Source organism: Lipotes vexillifer, unplaced genomic scaffold (genome assembly GCF_000442215.2).
Source record: "Lipotes vexillifer unplaced genomic scaffold, Lipotes_vexillifer_v1.1 scaffold534, whole genome shotgun sequence".
In the NCBI taxonomy this organism is placed as follows: Eukaryota; Metazoa; Chordata; class Mammalia; order Artiodactyla; family Lipotidae; genus Lipotes; species Lipotes vexillifer.
In genome coordinates, this window is record NW_006787833.1 from 2943956 (window position 1) to 2965624 (window position 21669).

General features: G+C 46.7%; 1 protein-coding gene across 2 annotated transcripts in view; it reads left to right on the top strand.

The window, feature by feature from the left end:
* Positions 1–21669, top strand: part of FAM107B (family with sequence similarity 107 member B) — a 222330-nt gene that overhangs the window by 194810 nt on the left and 5851 nt on the right. For both annotated transcript variants that reach the window (XM_007460892.1, XM_007460893.1), the window contains one exon: positions 16559–16742. In XM_007460892.1, the coding sequence (XP_007460954.1) occupies positions 16559–16742 (184 nt within the window). The remainder of the gene's footprint in view (positions 1–16558; positions 16743–21669) is intronic.

Consider the following 21669-nt stretch of genomic DNA (forward strand, 5'->3'; position numbering starts at 1 on the left):
CCCCTGTAATTGGTTTCTAATCTCATAGCATTGTGGTTGGAAAAGATGCTTAATATGATTTCAGTTTTCTTAAATTTACTGAGGCTTGATTTGTGACCCAAGATATGATCTATCCTGGAGAATTTTCCATGTGCACTTGAGAAGAAAGTGTAATTTGCTGTTTTTGGATGGAATGTCCTATAAATATCAATTAAATCTATCTGGTCTATTGTGTCATTTAAAGCTTGTGTTTCCTTATTAATGTCCTGTCTGGATGAGGTGTCCATTGGTGTTAAAGTCCCCCACTGTTACTGTGTTACTGCCGATTTCCTCTTTTATAGCTGTTGGCATTTGCCATATGTATTGAGGTGCTCCTATGTTAGGTGCATGTATATTTATAATTGTTATGTCTTCTTCTTGGATTGATCCCTTGATCATTATGTAGTCTCTTCCTTGTCTCTTGTAACATTCTTTATTTTAAAGTCTATTTTATCTGATATGAGTATTGCTACTTCAGCTTTCTTTTGATTTCCACTTGCTTGGAATATCTTTTTCCATCCCCTCACTTTTAGTCTGAATGTGTTCCTAGGTCTGAAGTGGGTCTCTTGTAGACAGCATATATATGGGTCTTGTTTTTGTATCCATTCAGGGAGCCTGTGTCTTTTGGTTGGAGCATTTAATCCATTCATATTTAAGGTAATTATTGATATGTATGTTCCTATTACCATTTTCTTAATTGTTTTGGGTTTGTTTTTGTAGGTCCTTTTCTTCTCCTGTGTTTCCCACTTAGAGTAGTTCCTTTAGCATTTGTTGTAGAGCTGGTTTGGTGGTGCTGAATTCTCTTAGCTTTTGCTTGTCTGTAAAGCTTTTGATTTCTCCGTCAAATCTGAGTGAGATCCTTGATGGGTAGAGTAATCTTGGTTGTAGGTTCTTCCCTTTCATCCCTTTAAATATATTGTGCCACTCCCTTCTGGCCTGTAGAGTTTCTGCTGAGAAATCAGCTGTTTACCTTATGGGAGTTCCCTTGTATGTTATTTGTTGTTTTTTCCTTTTTCCTTTTAATAATTTTTCGTTGTCTTTAATTTTTGTCAGTTTGATTACTGTGTGTCTCAGCATGTTTCTCCTTGGGTTTATCCTGCCTAGGACTCTCTGCACTTCTCTGTATTTGGGTGGCTATTTCCTTTCCCATGTCAGGGAAGTTTTTGACTATAATCTCTTCAAATATTTTCTCGGGTCCTTTCTCTCTCTCTTCTCCTTCTGGGACCCCTATAATGTGAATGTTGGTACATGTAATGTTATCCCAGAGGTCTGTCATTTCTTTTCATTCCTTTTTCTTTATTCTCTTCTGCTGCAGTGAATTCCACCGTTCTGTCTTCCAGGTCAATTAGCCGTTCTTCTGCCTCAGTTAATCTGCTATTGATTCCTTCTAGTGTAGTTTTCATTTCAGTTATTGTATTGTTCATCTCTGTTTGTTTGCTCTTTAATTTTTCTATGTCTTTGTTAAACATTTCTTGCATCTTCTCGATCTTTGCCTCCATTCGTTTTCCAAGGTCTTGGATTATCTTCACTATCATTATTCTGAATTCTTTTTCTGGAAAGTTGCCTATCTCCACTTCATTCAGTTGTTTCTGTGGGGGTTTATCTTGTTCCTTCATGTGTTACATAGTCCTCTGCCTGTTCATTCTATCTGTCTTTCTGTGAATGTGGTTTTTGTTCCGCAGGCTGCAGGATTGTAGTTTTTCTTGCTTCTGCTGTCTGCCCTCTGGTGGATGAGGCTATGTAAGAGGCTTGATGGGAGGGACTGGTGGTGGGTAGAGCTGACTGTTGCTCTGATGGGCAGAGCTCAGTAAAACTTTAATCCACTTGACTGTTGATGGGTGGGGCTGGGTTTCCTCCCTGTTATTTGTTTGGCCAGAGGCAGCCCAATGCTGGAGCCTACCTGGGCTCTTTGGTGGGGCCAATGACCGACTCTGGGAGGGCTCACGCCAAGGAGTACTTCTCAGAACTTCTGCTGCCAGTGTCCTTGTCTCCTTGGTGAGCCACAGCCACCCCCTGCCTCTGCAGGAGACCCTCCAACACTAGCAGGTAGGTCTGGTTCAGTCTCCCCTGGGGTCACTGCTCCTTGCCCTGGGTCCCGATGCGCACACTACTTTGTGTGTGCCCTCCAAGAGTGGAGTCTCTGTTTCCCCCAGTCCTTTTGAAGTCCTGCAATCAAATCCCACTAGCCTTCAAAGTCTGATTCTCTAGGAATTCCTCCTCCTGTTGCCGGACCCCCAGGTTGGGAAGCCTGACGTGGGGCTCAGAACCTTCACTCCAGTGGGTGGACTTCTGTGGTATAAGTGTTCTCCAGTTTGTGAGTCACCCACCCAGCAGTTATGGGATTTGATTTTATTGTGATTGCGCCCCTCCTACCGTCTCATCGTGGCTTCTCCTTTGTCTTTGGATGTGGGGTATCTTTTCTGGTGAGTTCCAGTGTCTTCCTGTCAATGATTGTTCAGCAGTTAGTTGTGATTCCGGTGCTGTCACAAGAGGGAGTGAGAGCATGTCCTTCTACTCCGCCATCTTGAACCAATCCTAAAGAGGGCTGAATTGTGGCTTGATTTCAGCGTAGTTTCAGGAGTCAGACTTGAATTAATTTAATTATAGTGTAATATCTAATTGCTGTAGGTGATTTTATGCAAAGAGGAATAAACAATGCTTTGTTTTTATTGATCGTATATGGTGTATGTGTGATTCTTGACTAGAGTATTGGGAGCCCCCTGGATTGGGAGTTTTGGTTTAATAAAATCTAGTCTGCACCCCATCCTATGTGGGCAGCTCTAGCCGTGGACCAAGTGGCTGAGACTCTTCTCGAGGGACTCGAGGGAGGGTGGCTGCATCTGGGAAAGTGCAGCAATCACGAGCAGAAAGCCTGCTCAGCGTAGATGTGATGCACTGGGGACAGGAACGAGAGGAGTGGAGACCAAGGTGGGGTGTGCGTGGAACGTACTGGGGCACCTCCGTGGTCTGTCTGGCCCTGATGGTGGGGCCAGAGTTCCACAGCCTTGGGTCAGAAGCCCCTGTGCTGTGGGGAGTGACAGATCAGCCGAACTCTTCTGTATTATCAGAATGTTAGAACCAGGAAGGGATCTCAAGGGTTATCTGGCCCAGCCTTCTCTTTGTACTGATAAGGAAGTTAAATAATGTATTATTTTCAATTAAGCGTCACCTCATAAGCTTCTAAAATCAGATAGTCAGGCTTGGAACAGAATTGGCTGGGTTTTTTCTCCTTGTTCTGGGAGAGCCAAGCTTTTGAGAATTGAAGTGGCCGAATGGTGGACGAGAAAGCAGACAGCAGGGTGTGACCCTATTGCTCAGCCCTGGGACACTGAATTGATTTCATGTCAAACCTGCACCGTCCCTGAGTCACAGGAACATCCCTTGTGTCTCTCGTCGTGTCTGCACACGTCTGTACGGTCCCCAAAGGCTTCAAAGTAACCTTGGACGTAGGAGAGCTGTCTTATGCCAGTGCCATGTTTTCTAGAATTTACACACACTAGTGTTCTTAGAGCAATTCCCCCAGAACAGTTTTCTTCTTTTCCTTTTAGTAAAGAAACACATGTGACAAATACTTCTTTTGAAAAGCAACAGCTGCTCTGAACACAACTGTGAGACTTCTGCCACTGGGTGACACTGTTAGACTACAGAACACTCTTCAACGGGTAGAATCAAGGATCCCTGAACTTCAGGTCTCATCACGCTGCGTCACCTAGGAGAGAGAGAGACTCTGGACCACTTAATGGTCATCTATCAGATGTTATTTGATAAGTAATTTATCAGCCTATGGCAATTTTAAGGCTAACGAGTTTAAGGTAATCAATTATTTAAAAAATCTGTTAATTGGACAGCATTTCAGTTGCTTAGAGGTTTGTGCAGATTGATGGGCCGCATGTTAATGAAGGGCTAATTACTTCACGGGAATATTTATGCAAGCCAGCGCACTCAGATTTATTTCCCAGCAGACAACAATCTGAGTTATCTTTCTGGGGCAAGAGACTCCTAGCTCGTACGCAGCAATTCACGTTATGGACTTTGAGTGAGGGTTTCGGGGAGTCATCTTGTGCAAGAGGGAGCATCATCTGCTGGGTTAGAAAAATGGGCATTTGGTTCCCTGGACTGATCTGTATCAGGAGAACCAGGAACTTTTGTCTCTCACTCATTCTGTGCTTTTTTGAAGATCAAGTGTGAGGACAGAGTCTGTTCAAAGCATGAGGTGCCCTCTCTCCCCCTCCCCTGTTTTTGGCCCCTTCTGTAAGCCTGAGCTCTGCTCCTCACTCGTCAACAGGTCAAATTGAGTTCAACAGTCCACGGAAGGCTCATAGTGGTGTTTCTGGGGATAAGAAATGAGGAAAAGTCAGGCCTTTCCTTTGCAACTTTAATGTGAGGGATAAGCAAACTTGTAGTTTTGGAAAAGCAGCCGTGAGCATCCCTAGAGCCGTGTTAACGGCGTCCCGTTGGGACAGAAAGGAGGGAAACTGCGAGAGGAATCAGGAAAAGCTTCCCGGGATGAGCTGCTTTGGATTCTCTTCAGCATCTGCCCCCTTTATTCGGTGCAGTTCTGTCGGGTGCCCACGGGGTGGCGCCCAGCCCAGTGCTGGGAACGCAGGAGGGAGTAAAAGCCAGATGTACCGCTGGCGCCTGGAGCTCAGCCGTAGGCACAGGGCGTCGGGGGCCCCAGCTTGCTGCTGGTTCTTCTTCGTCAGCTGCTTACAGTGGGGCTAATTCCGCTTTGGATGGCATAAGTGCGAGGCGTTGTGCTCCAGGTGGGGGGATGACTTAAGTCAGTCGGGGGTCTTTTCCTTTCTGAAGGGACGCACCGCGTGAAATTGTTCTCAGCATTGCAGACAAGGGGGAGATGGCCTGGGGGAGTGGCCATGGGGAGATTCAGGAGAGGGAAGCATCCCACCGAGAAATGGCTCACAGAGAGGGAGGGCTGAGGGCGTTGGGGACCCAGAGGAGGGTCTAGGCTGGGCCTGATCCTGAGAACTCTTGGTGCCAAGAGATCAGGCTGGAAGAGGGCACCTGGGCCTCCAGTGCAGGGAGGCCCAGGAGAGAGGGTTGTCCAAGGGGCTGGCTTTCAGATCAAGAAGGAGATGGACAGCAGCTTTGAATTCCAGGGAGAGGCTGGGGAGAATGTACCCCAGGAAGCCAGGAGCCCCCCATATTCGTGGACTGGGAGGTTCTCTGCGCTCTCTTTCTGCTAGGCATCCAGTGGTGGCTTTTTGTTCCTACTGCCTTACAGGTCACAGACAGCGCCTGTGGACAGGCCTGGGGGCCAGAGCACAGGACCTTGGATCTGAAAGAACATCTGCCCCCCAGGTAGCAGTTGGGAAGCAGGAGGTTTGCTAAGGTCCTTCCAGGTTGAAATCCCTGTCGATTCGTACTCAGGCCCAGGTGTTTCCTTGGGGAGAAGCCCAAGTGCATTTGCTCGGATGAGAAGCCCCCCTGTGCTGTTGTCCTGCGAGAACGTGAGTGACACAGCAGGCCCTGCCGCTCCCCATGCGGAGCTGGTGGCCCTCCTGCAGCTGTGTTGGGGTCCCCCCTGCCGGTGAGGCCCCCACCGGCTGGCCCTTCTCCTTCTTTCAGGCGTGCTCATTGCTTGCAGAGTTAGTGCTGTCGTCTACCAGGGAATTCTAGAATCTTCTCTGGAGGCAGAGGGAGGCAATCTAGAGAATCCGTGTCTCATCTGAAATTCTGGGACTTGTTTAGTTATCGGAGTGAAACATCACCTGGATCAGCCGCCTGCCAGGACGGAGGGATGTCATCGTTGGCTGAGAGCCCTTGAAGGATTTTATTCCCCTCTTTCACCATTTTCCTTTCCTCCCTCCACCAAGCAGCTCAGGGAATTTTTTATCAGTTTTATATTAGTTTTGTTCTACCTAGAGACTTTTTTTTTTTTTTGGCTGCACCGCGCGGCTTGCGGAACTTCCCCGACCAGCGATCAAACCAGCGCCCCCTGCAGTGGAAGCAGGAAGTCTTAACCGCTGGACCACCAGGGAAGCCATAGATACTTTTTTTTTCTCACACCCCCAGAGTGGTTTTTGTTTTTGTTTTCATTTTCTCTGTATAGTTTGTCTTCCTGGTTTTCCAAGGTAGCTTGAATATCCACCTTTCTAGCAAAACCAGATTATTCAAGAACTGCTTTTTCTTTTTCTTTTAACTTTTACTTAGGCTTTAAGCATGACCTCATTAGGCAACATAGCAAGCTCCTTTCTCTTTTTTAAATTTTTTTAGCAAAGCATTAGACTTTGGGGAGCTAGAAAGCAGAAGGAATTCAGTCACAGGGTTAATTTGCTGGTTTCCATGGAAAGCAACCGATACTTGCATCTGCTGACTGTCAGCATCACTTTCTTCTGATCAGGCACTGGCAGGATCTTGGGTGCCCAACTTAGGTATAAGCGTTCTCTGAGGTCCTGACATTCCAGGCGTTTACTTTCAGGTTACCCCTTGTATGAGTTTGAGTAATTTTATGTTAGATTATATTGAAAAATGCACTGTTAACAGTGTAGAAACTTGATTAGAAACGTGCAGGAGCAATACACTTTACTTATAGTACCCGTGCAGTGCAGTGCAGAAGTGTAAAGTACTGTGCTTTGGGGGGGACACTTTTGCTGTCTGTCTTCCACCCATTGCTTCTCTCCCCACCCCTTTCCCACAGGGTTTGACTGAACATTATGCAAAACATGCCTCTAAAAAGATCTTGCCTGTTTTCTGTTTTGTTTTTTTTGTAGAGTTGTCTGCCATTGGGTCATGAGTTCAGATTCCACACGGGCCATGGGAGGTTAAGTAAATCGTGACCACTAATAAGAGTTACTTGACGTTTGAACAGTTAGACTCTTTATATTGGACTAACTTATATTTTTATAGATCCCTCATATTTGTATGATTGCTCTGTACACAGCGTAGTTATTTACAACAGATTACTGAGAAATCCGGGTGACATAGCCATTCAGCTGTAAAGATAAGAAGACTGAAGCCCAGAGACTGGGAAAGGGTCAGGGTTTTCATGGCATCCCAGCCTTGGGCTGCGGGGTCCTCTCTGTGCTTTGGCTGTGCCGTCAGGGATTTTGTTTTCTCCCCTCCACTTCCTCCCTCCCTGACTCTCTCTCTCTCTCGCATCTAAGTCCAAATTGGAAAAATGAGCAGAGGCCAAGATGGGGTTCACCATTAAACTTGGTCTAAAATAGTATACTTGTAGTGCGTGGTCATCCATTTTTCACTTTGATAGGACATTGATTCATGGAGAGTTAGATTAATGAGTTAATTTGTTGGAACTACTTAACTGTCCAGTTTATTGAACGTCTGCCACATGGGCTGGTACGATGTATGGTGAATGTTTTCCTTAAGTTTTTTTTAATGCTTGGGACAATTCTGCAAACGTGGGTGTATGAGCCCTGATTTACAGGTGAGGAAATCAAGACACAGGTTAAGTCATTTGTACAAAATCACATAACTGGTAAGTGGCATAACCAGGCTTCTAATCCAGGATGGGTGGTCTTCAAACCTGGTGGTATTACTTCTCATGGACTGAACAGGGTTTAAAATGGATGAAATAACAAAACTGTAATAATATAGCAGCAACTGAATGATCCCTAGCTTGTAAGTTTAATAGCTATTTAATATGTACTGTATTTATTGAGGGGTAATACGCATACAGAGCAGGGCATGAGCCCAAATAGTGAACGGATTGGTGGATTTTCATAGTGGATGTGCCTGTGTAACCAGAACCCGTATCAGAAAACAGAGCCTTACCGGCACCCCAGAAGCCCCCTTTCTCCCCATCCACTGCCTCTCTGCTCCCAAGGTAACTGTTATCCTGACATCTGACGCCGGAGGTTGGGTTTGCCTGTTTTGAACATCAGATCCATGGGATGATCCAGGATGGACTCTGTGTGTCTGGCTTCTTTTGCTGACGTTGTATCTGTGAGGTTCGGTCATGCTGCTGCTGTCATTCTCATTGCTTGTATTCTTCCGTTATATCCTCACACCACCGCCTACTTCTCCATCCGACGGTTAATGGACACTTGGGTTGCTTCCAGTTTGGGGCTGTTATGAATATCGCTACTCTGAGCATGCTTATAAAAACATTTATACGTTTGAAAGAAACTGTGTCCCTCTCGCAACCTTTCCCCACATTAACGTGACTTTCTGCAGGATGTTTTCTGGTTGGGGTTATAAAGCTATGATGTTATAAAGCTTCTAAAAGCTTTCTGAGAGAGAAAGTCATCCTATTAAAGCGAAACCTGTTGTCTCCTCTCCTGCCTCCCCCTGCCCCACCATTATCACGGCCCAGAAGAGTGGGGATGCTTGAGGGCATCCCTGCGGAATCAGACAGACTCTAGTTCAGATCCTGGTCCTGCCCTTTCGTGGCTGTGTAACCTGGGGCAGCAATAACAGGGTTATTTTTACGAGTCGCGATTTGTTGCTGATGACAGCACTCATCACAGGTGACATTTCCTGAACGCTTACTGCTCCAGGCCCTGCATTGGGTGTGCGTTTCTCATTTACTCTTCATAACCCTGTAGGATAATCTTCCCCTGCTGCTGCTGCTGCTTCCTCTGCCACTTCTACCTCCTCTTCTTCTTTTTAAACTGGTGAGAAAACTTGGTCCAAAGTCACAGTAAATGAGAGAACTGGAATTTAGACCCAGTTGGTGTGCCCTGGAGCCCGTGGCCTTGAAGCTGTCTGAGCCTATAGGGAATTTGGAGACTTCATAGGGAATAAAACCTCCTGCCTCATTGGGCCGTCATGAGGCTGAAATGATGGGGAGAAGCTTGTGGACAACATCGAGGGAAGATGCACAGTGAATCCACAATGGATTCCTTTGGTGGCATCTCTCTGATGCTTTTTCGGAGTGAGGTGTGGGTGTCATCCTGGAAATGGACACCTCGTGATTTGCGGAGCTCTCGCCACCTACTGGTTGGTCCTGCCTCACCCTGACCAGCTTATCTTTAACATTGGCACGCGTTCTGTCTTCCCGAGGTTTTTCTTGCCTTCTTTCCCATCTTCTAAATATAAAATATGTGCCTTATTTTTTTTTGTAAAAATACATTTTTGGGGGATGCAAAAACCGATGAGAATACTAGTTTGGTATTTTCCCAAGCGCGTCAGTGTTTGGCATATGTACAGCAGCATCTTTGTGGCCAGTTTCTTGCGGGTCTGAAGTTCTAGCAGCAGTGGGCCGGGTAGAGTTGGAAAAATCACATTTATGAGCTCTTGTGGATGGCTGTGGTTTGGCGTCATTTGTCAGCCTTAGTTTATTAGGTTTGTGGCCACAGAGGTCATCTGGGCACTTGTCTGATGCCTTTGGGTACCAGATGCTGCCACTGTCTCCTGGCAACGAGACTGAATCCTTAGGTTCACCCCGGGCTTAGGAGTTTGTAAGTGGAGCCCTGGGCTGTTTGGGAGAAATTCCCATTTTAACTCACTCTCTGGTCTCTCAAGGCCTTTCTCCTCACAGCCAGCCAGCCTCCCTTCTGGGAACAGTGGCTATTGCAGGAGATTCCCGTGGGTCCAGAGGCAGCCGTTCCCCTTCCAGGTTGACCCAGGCCTGGACTTGGCTGGCCTGCGATCTTAAATTACTTGGGTTTTTCAGGGTATCGTGAGAGGGTTGCTAGAATCTCTTAGAGACAGCCTGGGAAACAAATGCTCTTAAAAACTGCCTTGGAATTACTTTGCACTTTCCAGAAGAAGTCGCAGTAGTTCAGACGTTTAATTGTTTAGCTTCGCTTGGTTCTAGTACAGCTGTAACCTGCATGAACCGACAGGTTTCAGGTATTGTCTTCTTCCTTTTTTTTTTTCATTGTTAAAAAATTTTTTTATTTATTTATTTATTTGGTTGCACCGGGTCTTAGTTGCGGCACGCAGTCTCCTTAGTTGTGGCATGCGAACTCTTAGTTGTGGCATGCATGTGGGATCTAGTTCCCTGATGAGGGATCGAACCCAGGCCCCCTGCATTGGGAGCTTGGAGTCTCAGCCACCGTGCCACCAGGGAAGTCCCAGTATTGTTTTCTAAAGGATTCATTTATTAGTGCTTCTAGGTAGAATTAGATTTTAAATATTAAGGGAAACGTGGAATTTAGCATAATCTGTAAATTCTGATTTTTCATCTCAAAGGAGTAGGTTTTAAATTTTATCTTTGTGGGAATTCCTGGTGGTCCAGTGGTTAGGACTCTGCGCTGTCACTGTTGAGGGCTCGGGTTCAATCCCTGGTCGGGGAACTAAGATCACATAAGCCCTGCGGCCAAAATACAAAAAAAAATTATCTTTGTGATGTAACAATATGTAAATGAACTACTGAAGCCAGGAATAGACGGATGGGAAACTCAGATGCAGTGAAATGTTTGTTTTATTAGTCGAGTTGTGGAATTTTTCTGTGGGGATGGTTATTCGCCTCTGGAAAACAATCAACACAAAATACCCAGGACGGGCAGAGGCTTGGGCCCAGAGTTAACCTCTGAAAGGGGGAAAAAAATGCAAAAGCAAGGACTCAGAAGGCATCTGTAAGGATGGGATTTCCTTACTCTCTAGGATAGTGGAGTTTTGTGATGATTTCCGTTTCTTGATTCTCAGGAATTAAAGGCAGAATTTTCATCAGGTTGCGTTTTTCGGTGCATAGCATTAGTATATGTCTAAAATGCAAATCTGTGTTGTTATTCAATGGCTTAAAATCTTTCAGTGAGTCCCCTCCACTTCAGAACAGCCTCAGAGATCCTCACTAGCAGCCTTGTTTCCTTGATACACACCCTGCACTGTAGCCTGAGCCATTCAGAACTCCATGTGTGTGTGATAGACTTTTTACACTTTGCAGAAGGTTCTTAATGTTTGTAGCCTGAGTGGGTCTTATAACCACTGAATGTTACCGGCGAGAACGTGAAGGGGGCTTCGTGGCCCTTTCCCCACACTGGTTGTGAAGAAGGGCAAACTGGAGAGAAAGGAGAGGGAATATGTTTGCGCCTTCATTTCAGTGCCTGTGGGTCACCTAGTTGAACTCGTATGTTTTCGGAGAACTCTTATGCTTTAAAGGCCTTGAGAGGTAGAGCTTTGTATATACAGGGTTTCCCAGACCTCTGAATAAAATGTGGAATGTTGTTGGTCACATAGTTTGACTAATAATAGCTTCCATTTATTGAATCTGGCATCATAGACATGCCAGAGATTATACCGAATACTTATATCCACATTGTAGCCTGTTCTCTTTTCTTTTAAGTGTTATTTTTATTTATTTATTTTTTGGGCTGCGTTGGGCCTTTGTTGCCGCGCGTGGGCTTTCTCTAGTTGTGGCGAGTGGTGGCTACTCTTCGTTGCGGTGCGAGGGCTTCTCACTGTGGTGACTTCTCTTGTTGCGGAGCATGGGCTCTAGGCGCGCGGGCTTCAGTAGCTGTGGCTCATGGGCTCAGTAGTTGTGGCGCACGGGCTTAGTTGCTCCGCGGCACGTGGGATCTTCCCGGACCAGGGCTCGAACCTGTGTCCCCTGCATTGGCAGGCGGATTCTTAGCCACTGCGCCACCAGGGAAGCCCCTTCAGCCTGTTCTTACAACAACACTCATTTTAGAAGGTAGGAGAACCGAGGGGCAGACATCTTAAGCTTTGTCCAAGATCTCAAGCCAGGTTTGCTTCTCCTATACTGAGCTGACCTTCATTTTCCTTCATTGACTTGACAGTTAAAAAAAAATTACTTTATGAATCAGTTACTGGGCCAGGGGCGTGTATATGACAAGAGTGTTTTCATGTTACTTTCTGGAAGAATGTTTCGTAGCAATAATAACATCCAGTTACAAAGTGCTTTTACTTCCAGACATATTTCTGTCTCCTCCTTCCTTTTGGGCTTTGGATGCTTGCTGCTCTGAGCCCTGTCAGGCTTTACTTGCTGCTCTGGACTCCAAACAGCTCAGGGCTTCCCTGTCCTGCTCTGTTCCTTCATTTAAGGACTGACTGTTCATTGACTCAGTCCAAGGGGTCTGAGGAATATGGACGTAAACCAGATGCGGTCTTTGCAGTGAAGAGATGATATGATTTATGTACATTTTGCTGCAACACAAGGTGGAGGTTGGTGAGTACTAGGAAAAGGGGGCAAAGAGAACCCCATAGTTGTCTAGAGGTCAGAGAATTGCACCTGGGGAGTTGTGGGGGGGCTTCGTGGAAGATCTGACATTTGTCTGGACCTGAAGGCGTGAGTGAGATTTGGCTTTGTGGTCCAGGGTTGGGTAGGGAGCGGATCAGCGGCCCTGCCAGAGGGCACGGTGCAGGCACAGGATGCTGGTGGGGAAGGCAGGGACTTGTGAACACACGGAGAGCAGTGAGTGTTCATTTTCCTTTCGTCGAGGACAGGATCTGTAAGCTGGGAGGATGCCCTGATGATCAGAGCTGTGTTTCCCAGCCTTGGGAGCCATGGGGAAGGTAGTTGGCAGAGGGGAGAAAGTCGAACAAGGAGGTCAGTTAGATGCTTATTGCCATGTTGTGGCTCCAGGGTGGAAAGTTGCTGAAAAGGAACCAGACCGCAGATTGTTCTCCGGCCATCACCACTGCCAGGGGTGCTCAGGGACGCACAGTGTGGCTCCCAGCCAGTTCACCCTCCTTCTCGTAAGTGACCTTTCCCAGACCCCGGTGTGGTCCACTCTACGGGGGCCACAAGGTCTCCCTTAGCCTTCTTTGCAGTCACGCTTGAGGTCTACACGCCTGACTCAGGCCGGGACTCCCTTTCCCATCCCCACTTAGAAGAAGGGCAAACCAGGGAGAAAGAAGGAAGATGTTTGGGGGCTTCAGTTACGGCAGATCCCCTCCAGCCGCTGCCCAGTTACCGCGTCAGCACTCAGGCGCCCAGCGACGTCTCCCACCCAACACATCTTAAAGGGAGCTGCTGACCTCACTCCCATCTGCTGTCTGCACGGCCTCCACCACGACCGCTCTGCCCTGTTGCTCAGGCCAGGCCCCTTCGAGACATCCTCGGCCCTTCTGTGTCTCATGCCTCGTGTGCAGTCCTTCAGGGGAGTCCCGAGGCCCGGGATGAAACGACATCTGTCTGGTCCAGACCATCTGGGCCCCCTGACACTCACCTCCTGGCGGCGCCTTTCCTTGGCCGCCTTGGTCTGTCCTACACTCAGCAGCTAGAGTCATTGTCTGGACGCATGAGTTAGAGCTCGTCACTTCCCTGCCCAGAGCCCTGCATGGCTCCCGGCTGTCACTCAGGGCAAAGGCCAGAGCCCTGACACTGGCCTTCAAGTGCCTGCATCGTATCGCCCTCATCCCGCCCCTGCGTCCCCACGGGTCCCTCTCCGTCCCCGCCCTCGCTGGCGTCTGTCCTCCCTCAGACCCATCAGGCGTGCTCCCGTCTCATTCCGGTGTCTGGAATACTCTTCTTTCCACCCATGCTGACACCTTGACCTCAGGAGGGCAGGAACCTGTTTGCATTTGATGTCCGGGAGATTATCCCTGGTTCAGGGCAGAGAAATCAGTCCTTTTATGGAAGCATATTGGCCTTCTTGTCTACTGATTAACTAGGATGAAACTGCTCTTGGCTTTTCAACAAAATCAAGACTGCCGACAGGTGTGTCTGGTGCCTCTCCAGTCTTCACCAAGGAGCACATTCTCCTCGGGGCGCGTTCACGGTCAGTCTGCTGGGATGGGGTCACTAACCTACCACTGCTGAGGTTTGTGAGTTTCCGTCTGGGGGAGGGCTGCAGGCATGCTTGTTTTTGAAAGGTCAGTGCAGGTAGCATTTAAAGAATGTTTGGTGTAATTTGTTAGATATATATATTATTGCTCATTAATTTTGAGCCTTAATCATGTGTTTATACCTAAAATATATAAACAAATGAGGCAGCTACAAGTTTTCTGTTTTAGTTGATTTATTTATTCTTTGGGCTTTTCTCCTCTTTATTTTCACGTTGATTTTCAAAAGATTTTTCTTCTTTTTTCTGTTTTTTTTTAAACTAATTTTATTGGAATATGGTTGCTTTACAATGTTCCGTTATCCTCCACTGTGCAACAAAATGAATCAACCATACACATACAGATATTCCCTCCCTTTTGGACTTCCCTCCCTTTTAGGGTTACCACAGTGCATTAAGTAGAATTCCCTGTGCTTTGAAGTATGTTCCCATCAATTGTCTATTTTATAAAAAATGCTATAGATGACCTTATTTCCAAAGTCGAAATAGAGACACAGACGTACAGAACAAAAGATTTTTCTATAAAAATAGCATCATAATTTGTTATACGGAACATGGGTTTTAAGATTGGAGGGTGTTCCTTTTCTTTTTTTTTTTTTTTTTTTTTTTTTTTTTTTTGAATTTATGACTTGGAGAGCAAAATTCCTGCTTGTAGCTGATGGCCTCAGGACCCATTTTATTTGTTTGAAAATTTTACTTGAAAGCACATCTTTATTCTTTCCTGATGTACACCCCACACTCCCTTACCCGCATGCCAGAGTCCACGGAATCACATACCCATGTCTCGCCTTCCGTGCACCCCTACCCCGTCTGTAAACACAGACCCTCACTTACGTGTTTGCTTCGGGCATTGATTCCATGGACAGAAATAAAGATGGATCCTGACTTCTGGCTAGGAGCTTGTTCATGGAAGCTCTTTCCTCTTTCTATTTAGTACAGATCTGATTAAGTTCAACGTTTATTCAGCTTCTGCCATGTGCCAGGCACTTGGCTGGACCTGCGGATTTAAAACTGGAGAGAAATTGGTTCTGGCTCTTGCACAGAATAGATGGACACCTGCGGTTACCGTGTGTGAGGATGCATTTTGTACCGGAAGTACATCTGCATGATGCTGCTGGGGCCCTGAGGGCACGGAGGGCACCAGTCTCTAGACAACGCCTGGAGAGGCAGGGATGGTGGCAGTACTTGGGGTGAGCCCGCTCGGATGGGACCCTCCCTCCCGCCCTTGCCCTGTTCTCGGACCCCCGTCCATCTGAGGGCATAGCGCTGGCCGGAGAATTAACAAATGTGTACTCCGGACTTTCCAGGGAAGGCCCGCTGTCAGATGCTCTGCTGTAGTCAGGCCCCGCATCTGACTTTTGCTTTGGAAAATGAAGTCCTCATGCAGGACAGGGAAGCATCAAATGGCGTGTTGGTTATATTGAAAGATTTGTGTGTGTTGGGGACAGGGGGCAGGGAGGGGGTCAGTGCCGAGAGACGTGCCCAGGGGTGTGCAGGTGGACCTGCCACGTGGACCGCAGGGGTTTCCAGCCTCTGCTCAGGCAGCTGTTGCCCCCATGACTTTTCTCTTCCGTCTCATGAAATAGGCCGTGTATTCGTGCAGTGCCCACTGTGTGTCGCAGCCGCGGGGCAGTAAGGAAGGAGACATGCTCCCTGCTCTCCAGGGGCCTCTTACACACACACACACACTTGAAATTGAACACGGACGGAGGGACCCAGGGATCATCACATCACAGGTTCTTTTCACACGCTGATCCAGATCCAAGCCCAGAAGGAATCACCTCAGGTGGTTCTGCTGTATTCTCCAGGGAAGCTTCCTCTTCCTTCCAAACAGTGAGCTTGGAGAGCCAGGCACTGCTGCCAGGTGCCCTCCCCCTCTCTGCCCCCCTCCCTCTCTCTCCCCCGCCCTGTCTCCCTCCCTGGCGCTGTTCTAGCAGCTGGGAGGTGGGGTGTGGGCAGACGAAATCCTTGCCCCCAGGAGCATCTGCTCTAGGTGGCCAGTGACAAATCAGTCTGTGGTTTGGATGAAGCAGGAAGTGCTGGGGTGGGATTGCAAGTTTAATAAGCAGGGCGGTTAGGAGGTCAGGCCTCTCTGAGAAGGTGACATCTGAGGAAAGATGCAAAAGGCTGTGAACAGGATGAAGCCCCCAGGGCGCTCATGTGGGTGGGAAGGAGACAGGGACCGATAGCCTGGCAGGAGGAGGAGGTTGCCCTGTGCCCAGGGAGCCGCTGGCCACTGATGCAGGGTCCGGGATCTGTGTGTTTCTAGAACGTGTTAATTTGGAGGCCGAGGGGAGCGTGAAGGACCTGGGTCTGGTGCCCAGGTGCTCGTCGTGGGGTTCAGCCGGTATTTAGACGTGGTGGTGGGTAGCATCTGCATGACCTGAAGCTCAAGGTGAGCCTGGTGGTGACCCGCCAGGCCGTGGGACTCCTTTGCTTTAGTGGTTGGCAGCCCAGAAGCAGCTGGGCCTCTCTTCTCCTTGCTGCCCCCATCTCTCTCTTTTTTTTCTTTTTGTGGTACGCGGGCCTCTCACTGTTGTGGCCTCTCCCGTAGCGGAGCACAGGCTCCAGATGCGCAGGCTCAGCGGCCATGGCTCACGGGCCCAGCCGCTCCGCGGCATGTGGGATCCTCCCGGACCGGGGCATGAACCCGTGTCCCCTGCATTGGCAGGTGGACTCTCAACCACTGCGCCACCAGGGAAGCCCTGCCCCCATCTCTTTGACAGAGCTTCAGAGTTTTCAATGAAGTGGTGAAGGGGCCCCGTGGAGGATGCGGTGTCAGCTGCTGGACCAGCCCGGCTGTCCTGGGCCTCGGCCTCTGTGCAGACGTCTGAGCAGAGACCACAGTGAATCTCATCTTTCTGTTTCAGACAGCCCGCTGGAGGATTCTGACCTGAAGGACACGTATCTCATCCCGAGAAACATCATGGCTGAGCCAGACTACATAGATGATGACAATCCTGAACTAATTAGGCCTCAGAAACTAGTCAATCCTGTCAAAACATCCCGGAACCATCAAGACCTTCACAGAGAACTTCTTATGAATCAAAAAAGGTAAGATGCTTTCTTGAGCGGAGTTTTCCTTAGGGGACTTTTAAGGTAACTAGATTTAAGTTTAGTTACGTTTACCAAGGCTTCGAAGAATTGTTTGTTTCTTGACCATATTTAACACTTCCTATTCCTTTCGCAACCTTGAGTCAGGGCATCCATGATGTAAAGCCGTCTGCAGGCTCAGCTGCCGGCCCCAGGGTCTCTCGGAGTTCTGTGGTCCTGGGTCCCCTTCTCAAGTGGATGCGTATTTTAGAATTTGTACAGAAGGGGCTGGATTAAGGATAAAAGAGGGTGTCCTACGTCTAAGAGGAATACATTATTGCTTAGATTTGGAAAAATTCTGAATTTTCCCCATATATCTGGGGAAATGTGAGAACAGATACCGCCCACTTCAGCACTTATAGAGTGGCAGGGAGAAGTCTCTAGAACCACATCAGCTTTAACAGTAGATAAGGACCCCCTTTCTTGTGTTTTTGTTTGTTTGTTTTTAGGTAGCATTTTAAATGATTACTATCATTTTTATTATTATTATTTTTTTGTTGGAGAGGAGCAAAACATTTACCTTCAGTCTTCTTTGTAAACCATTTGTTAGTTCCATCTGTGTCATACGTAATTTTGGGCATTGGGTTCGGTACACTCTGCTTTTTTTAATTTTGAGAGTTTATTTTTTTGAAGTCTAGTTGATTTACAATGTTGTGTTAATTCCTGTTGTACAGCAGAGTCATTCAGTCACACGTATATATATTCTTCATATTCTTTTCCATCATGGTTTATCACCGGAGATTGAATGAAGTGCCCTGTGCTATACAGTAGGACCTTGTTGTTCATGCATTCTATATATAATAATTTGAATCTGCTAATCCCAAACTCCCCATCCATCCTTCCCTTACCCACCCGCCTTGGCAACTGCACGTCCTCTTTATGTCTGTGAGTCTGTTTCATAGATAAGTTCATTTGTGTTGTATTTTAGATTACACATATGAATGACATCATATGGTATTTGTCTTTCTTTTTCTGATTTTGGTTACTATGGTAATCTCGAGGTCCATCCATTTTGCAGCAAATGGCGCTATTTCATTCTTTTTTATGGCTGGTACTCTGCGTTTTAAGTGATTATGGGCAGGGCTACTGGACTGGGAGAGCTGAGGATGAAAAGTTGCTTTATTTATTAGGACACAAGGTTACTAGAAGATCTATTAAGCTTCATTTAGAACTGTTTTCAGATCTTCATAGTAAAACTGTTTGCTGATCTGAGTTGTGGAACTGTGGATCACTCATCTGCTCACTCTTTGCTAAGCCTTGGTGAAAAGGTAGCTACTGCCCACTGCACTGAAAGTTGTGCAGACCAAGCTAAGCATTGGGGTAATGTTTTGGAAGAAGGGCCTAATTAAAAATAAAACATTTAAAAAAGGGATGAGGGGCTTCCCTGGTGGCTCAGTGGTTGGGGGTCCGCCTGCTGATGCGGGGGCTGTGGGTTCATGCCCCGGTCTGGGAAGATCCCGCATGCCGCGGAGCGGCTGGGCCTGTGGGCCATGGCCGCTGGGCCTGTGGGTCCGGAGCCTGTGCTCTGCGGCGGGGGAGGCCGCGGCGGTGAGAGGCCCACACACCACACACAAAAAAAAGGGATGAGGGGGCATTTTTATGGCAGTTCTCCCTCGGAGTGTACCTCTGCCAGAACTCATATCTTCTGTCCCAGGAACTCTTTGTAACTACATTTCTCCCTCCAGATGTGGGAATGTGACTTACTTTCTGTCCCCAGCACACTAGCGTGCTGTCTGAATAACGCTTATTCAGTAGAATGTGAGTTTGATCCCTTTTGAATAAGTCCTTAGCTTCTACCTGTCTTTGTCACATAAAAACAACAAAACCCCCAAGGATTTAGTATCATCACGCCCATAGCAAAACAAGACTGTATACGTTCCTAAACAGGCCAGAGAATTTGGAGGCCGTCCTACCTGGGAAACCATGTCTGCATTTTGGTGGGAAGATGGAAAGTTTAATATCCTCTAAAAGAGGGTAGCCGAATGGTTTCCTAAACCAAATAATTTTCTGATTGTCTTTACCTCTTGGATCTCAGTTCCCTTGCCTGTCAGATAGGAGTAGGAGACTTAGTTAATCTCTAAGGAGCATTCTAGTTCAAACTGTTGTTGGGTTTTTGTTTTTTCTGTTCTATCTATGAAAAGGTTCCACGTCAGAATAGAGATAACGGTGAAGCAAAGTTGGTGGAATAGTTGTTCTTTGAATCAGAGGCTATAGACTATTCTGCAGAAATGTATTTAGTAGCCTGGGTCTGTCTGTGTAAAACGTTACATTCAGTTTGTGCAACTGAATCTGTTTCCAAATTTCCTGGAGTAGGCACATTCTGTGAAAATGGACCTCATTCCTGTTTGCCTTTCTGTCGCCTGTTCTTTCTTTTCCTTGTTTGCACAGCTGACTCCTTAGCCAGGCCCAGCTCAGCTAATTTTGGAGAATGCTCGTGTTCACTCGAGCACCGCGGTATAGAGGGGACCTGGGCTTTGAGGTCAGGGAAAAATGGTATGAATCCTGGTTTGCCATTGAACTTGACCTACCTTTTATGATCTTGGATAGGGTCTTCCTTCCTGAGATCTGTTTCTTCATCTCTAAAGTAGGGGATAAAAATACCTTTCTTATAAAAAATGAAAGTAAATGAGAGCATGTTTAAATACCTGTTAAAACACCTGGCATATAAGAAGTGCTCATTTAGTCCCATCCATCTTCCGCCCTTTTTTACTATGTAGCATCATCTGAAATTTCCTGTTGCTTTTTCCTCTTTTTTCTCTGAAAAGTTCTGGTCTGGTTGTAGAAGTACATTTAAAAAAAAAAACAAAAAAACGAAAATTAAAGGGAGGTTTCAAAATCAAACGAATATATCTTATCCTATGCCTTCAGGTTTTTTCAAGGTAAAATCTTAGTTTGGTAGGATCCTCTTATTAGGAATACAACTGGTTTTAGGGTGAAAACTTCTCAAGCAGTTTCTTCTCTTTTATTCATCTTCTATCATGCATGCTTTTTAGAGACTGTGGGGTTTTTATTTCTGTTTTAGGGCCAAATAATAGAAAGTATCACATCAATAATATATATATATTTGGTTAAAGGATAGTCATAGTTGCTTACTGGTTTGTACCATAATGAACCTCTGTTTACTTGTCTGCGGTTTGTAAAGGGCCTTCCCATATTTTATCCAGTGATCTTTCCAGCAACCCAGTGTGTGTTGTCTTGGGGCTGTTCTCATTCGACACGTGAGTGAGAGGAAACTCAAGGGTCATTGGCTGAAGAGTCTTTTCAATTTCACATGATAGTTTTATTGGAATAAAAGGTAGAAATCAACATAGAATTACAGGCAGTTTAAATTAAAGACAGCGATGAATCAAATTTAATAACCATATAAATGAGAAGAAGGGGTAGGGGTAGGAGAGGGAGAGAGAACTGAGATGAACACGAAACAGGCTCTGTGGAGCTTTTGCTCTGCGTGGCCGCAGTTTCACTCAAAGACCTGTCGCAGTCCAAAGAGTTGCCTTGCTTAGGAGAGCATATCCTCATGGGTATTCTAACGCCGTATCCTGCACTCTTTCAAGTATATCATTCTGCTCCTCTATTTGCTGTCTTTGGGACCCAGTTAAGTTTCAGGTTAAAAGTCTTTAAAATTTGATCTGGTCACAGTTTACCACCAAGTCTGACGATTAAGACCCTGTGTCAGTTCTCAGATTCTTTGTTCCTATAACAAGGCAGACTGCAAGAGGCATTATTTTTGGTAGTTGAAAGATCAGTGTTCAAGAGGCCTTAAAAAATGAGAATATTTCCAATATAATTTAGAGAGAATCTGTCTTCCCTAAAAAGGGTACTTCTGGGGCAAATATAGAATACCCGGCTACTCTACATCCCTACCATTGGCTCTTTGGCTTGTACATTTCAGTCGGCAGTTTCTAGGTCCCTGTGTTTTTGGTCACTCTTCAGTTGGTGTGCTTTGTTAGACAAATAGGTAGATCCTCAGTAAATACTTATTGCCGTGCAACATGGAAAAAAAATATGGGAAGTTGAGGTCGAAATATTTACATTTGAATCCATGCCGGTAGAAATGGCTCAGTCATAAACATGGTGCAGGGCAGGCCAAACCAGGAGATTCTAAGATTCTAGATCAAGGGCTTGAAAGCCAAAGGCAACCCTTCCCCTCCCCACTACAGAAAAATATTAGGCCAGGAGGTGTGTGGCTGGGTGGGCAGGGGAGGGAGCGTGTCATGTTAGAGTTGGCGCCAGACCTGCCCCTGCCTCAGTGCTGACCTGGCTCAGGAGGTGTTCTCCCTTTTACGGGTTCAAGTGTGGTCGGTGTGGAGGCGGAATGGCGTGAACATAGACCGGTCCACTCGGCCCCTGAATGTGTTCAGTGGTTTATATGAAGTGTGAAACGGACCTTTAAACGTCGTCTGTACGTTTTCATCAGTGGTGGTGGGAGTACAAATTGCTGCGGCCTATTTGGAAAGCAGTTTCACGGTCCACATCCAAATCCAAATTGTGCAGACGCTTAGCCAGCAATTCTGCTTCTATGAATGTAGCCAGCAGAGATGCTTGGATAGGAGAGATATAAATGGACAAGGAAGCTCCCCGCCTCATTGCATTCAATAGGGAACAATTGGAAACAACCTAAATGTCTCGCATTATGGACATGGTGAAATTTGGGCACTTCTGTGCTCCGATAAGGGTCTAGAGAGTATGGGGCACACTCTATAAGCAGTGAGTGATCTGTGGGTACAGGAATGGGGAGCAGTCCATGCGTGCAGGGCCTCTACCGTGTACAATTTTCGGGGCCACCATTCACCTAGATTACAGTGCAAGTGGTGCACCCCGTAGATGTCTAACAGGGAGAGTCTAGGTGTGCTTTCACTTTTTTTTTTTTTTTTTTTTTTTTTTGGTT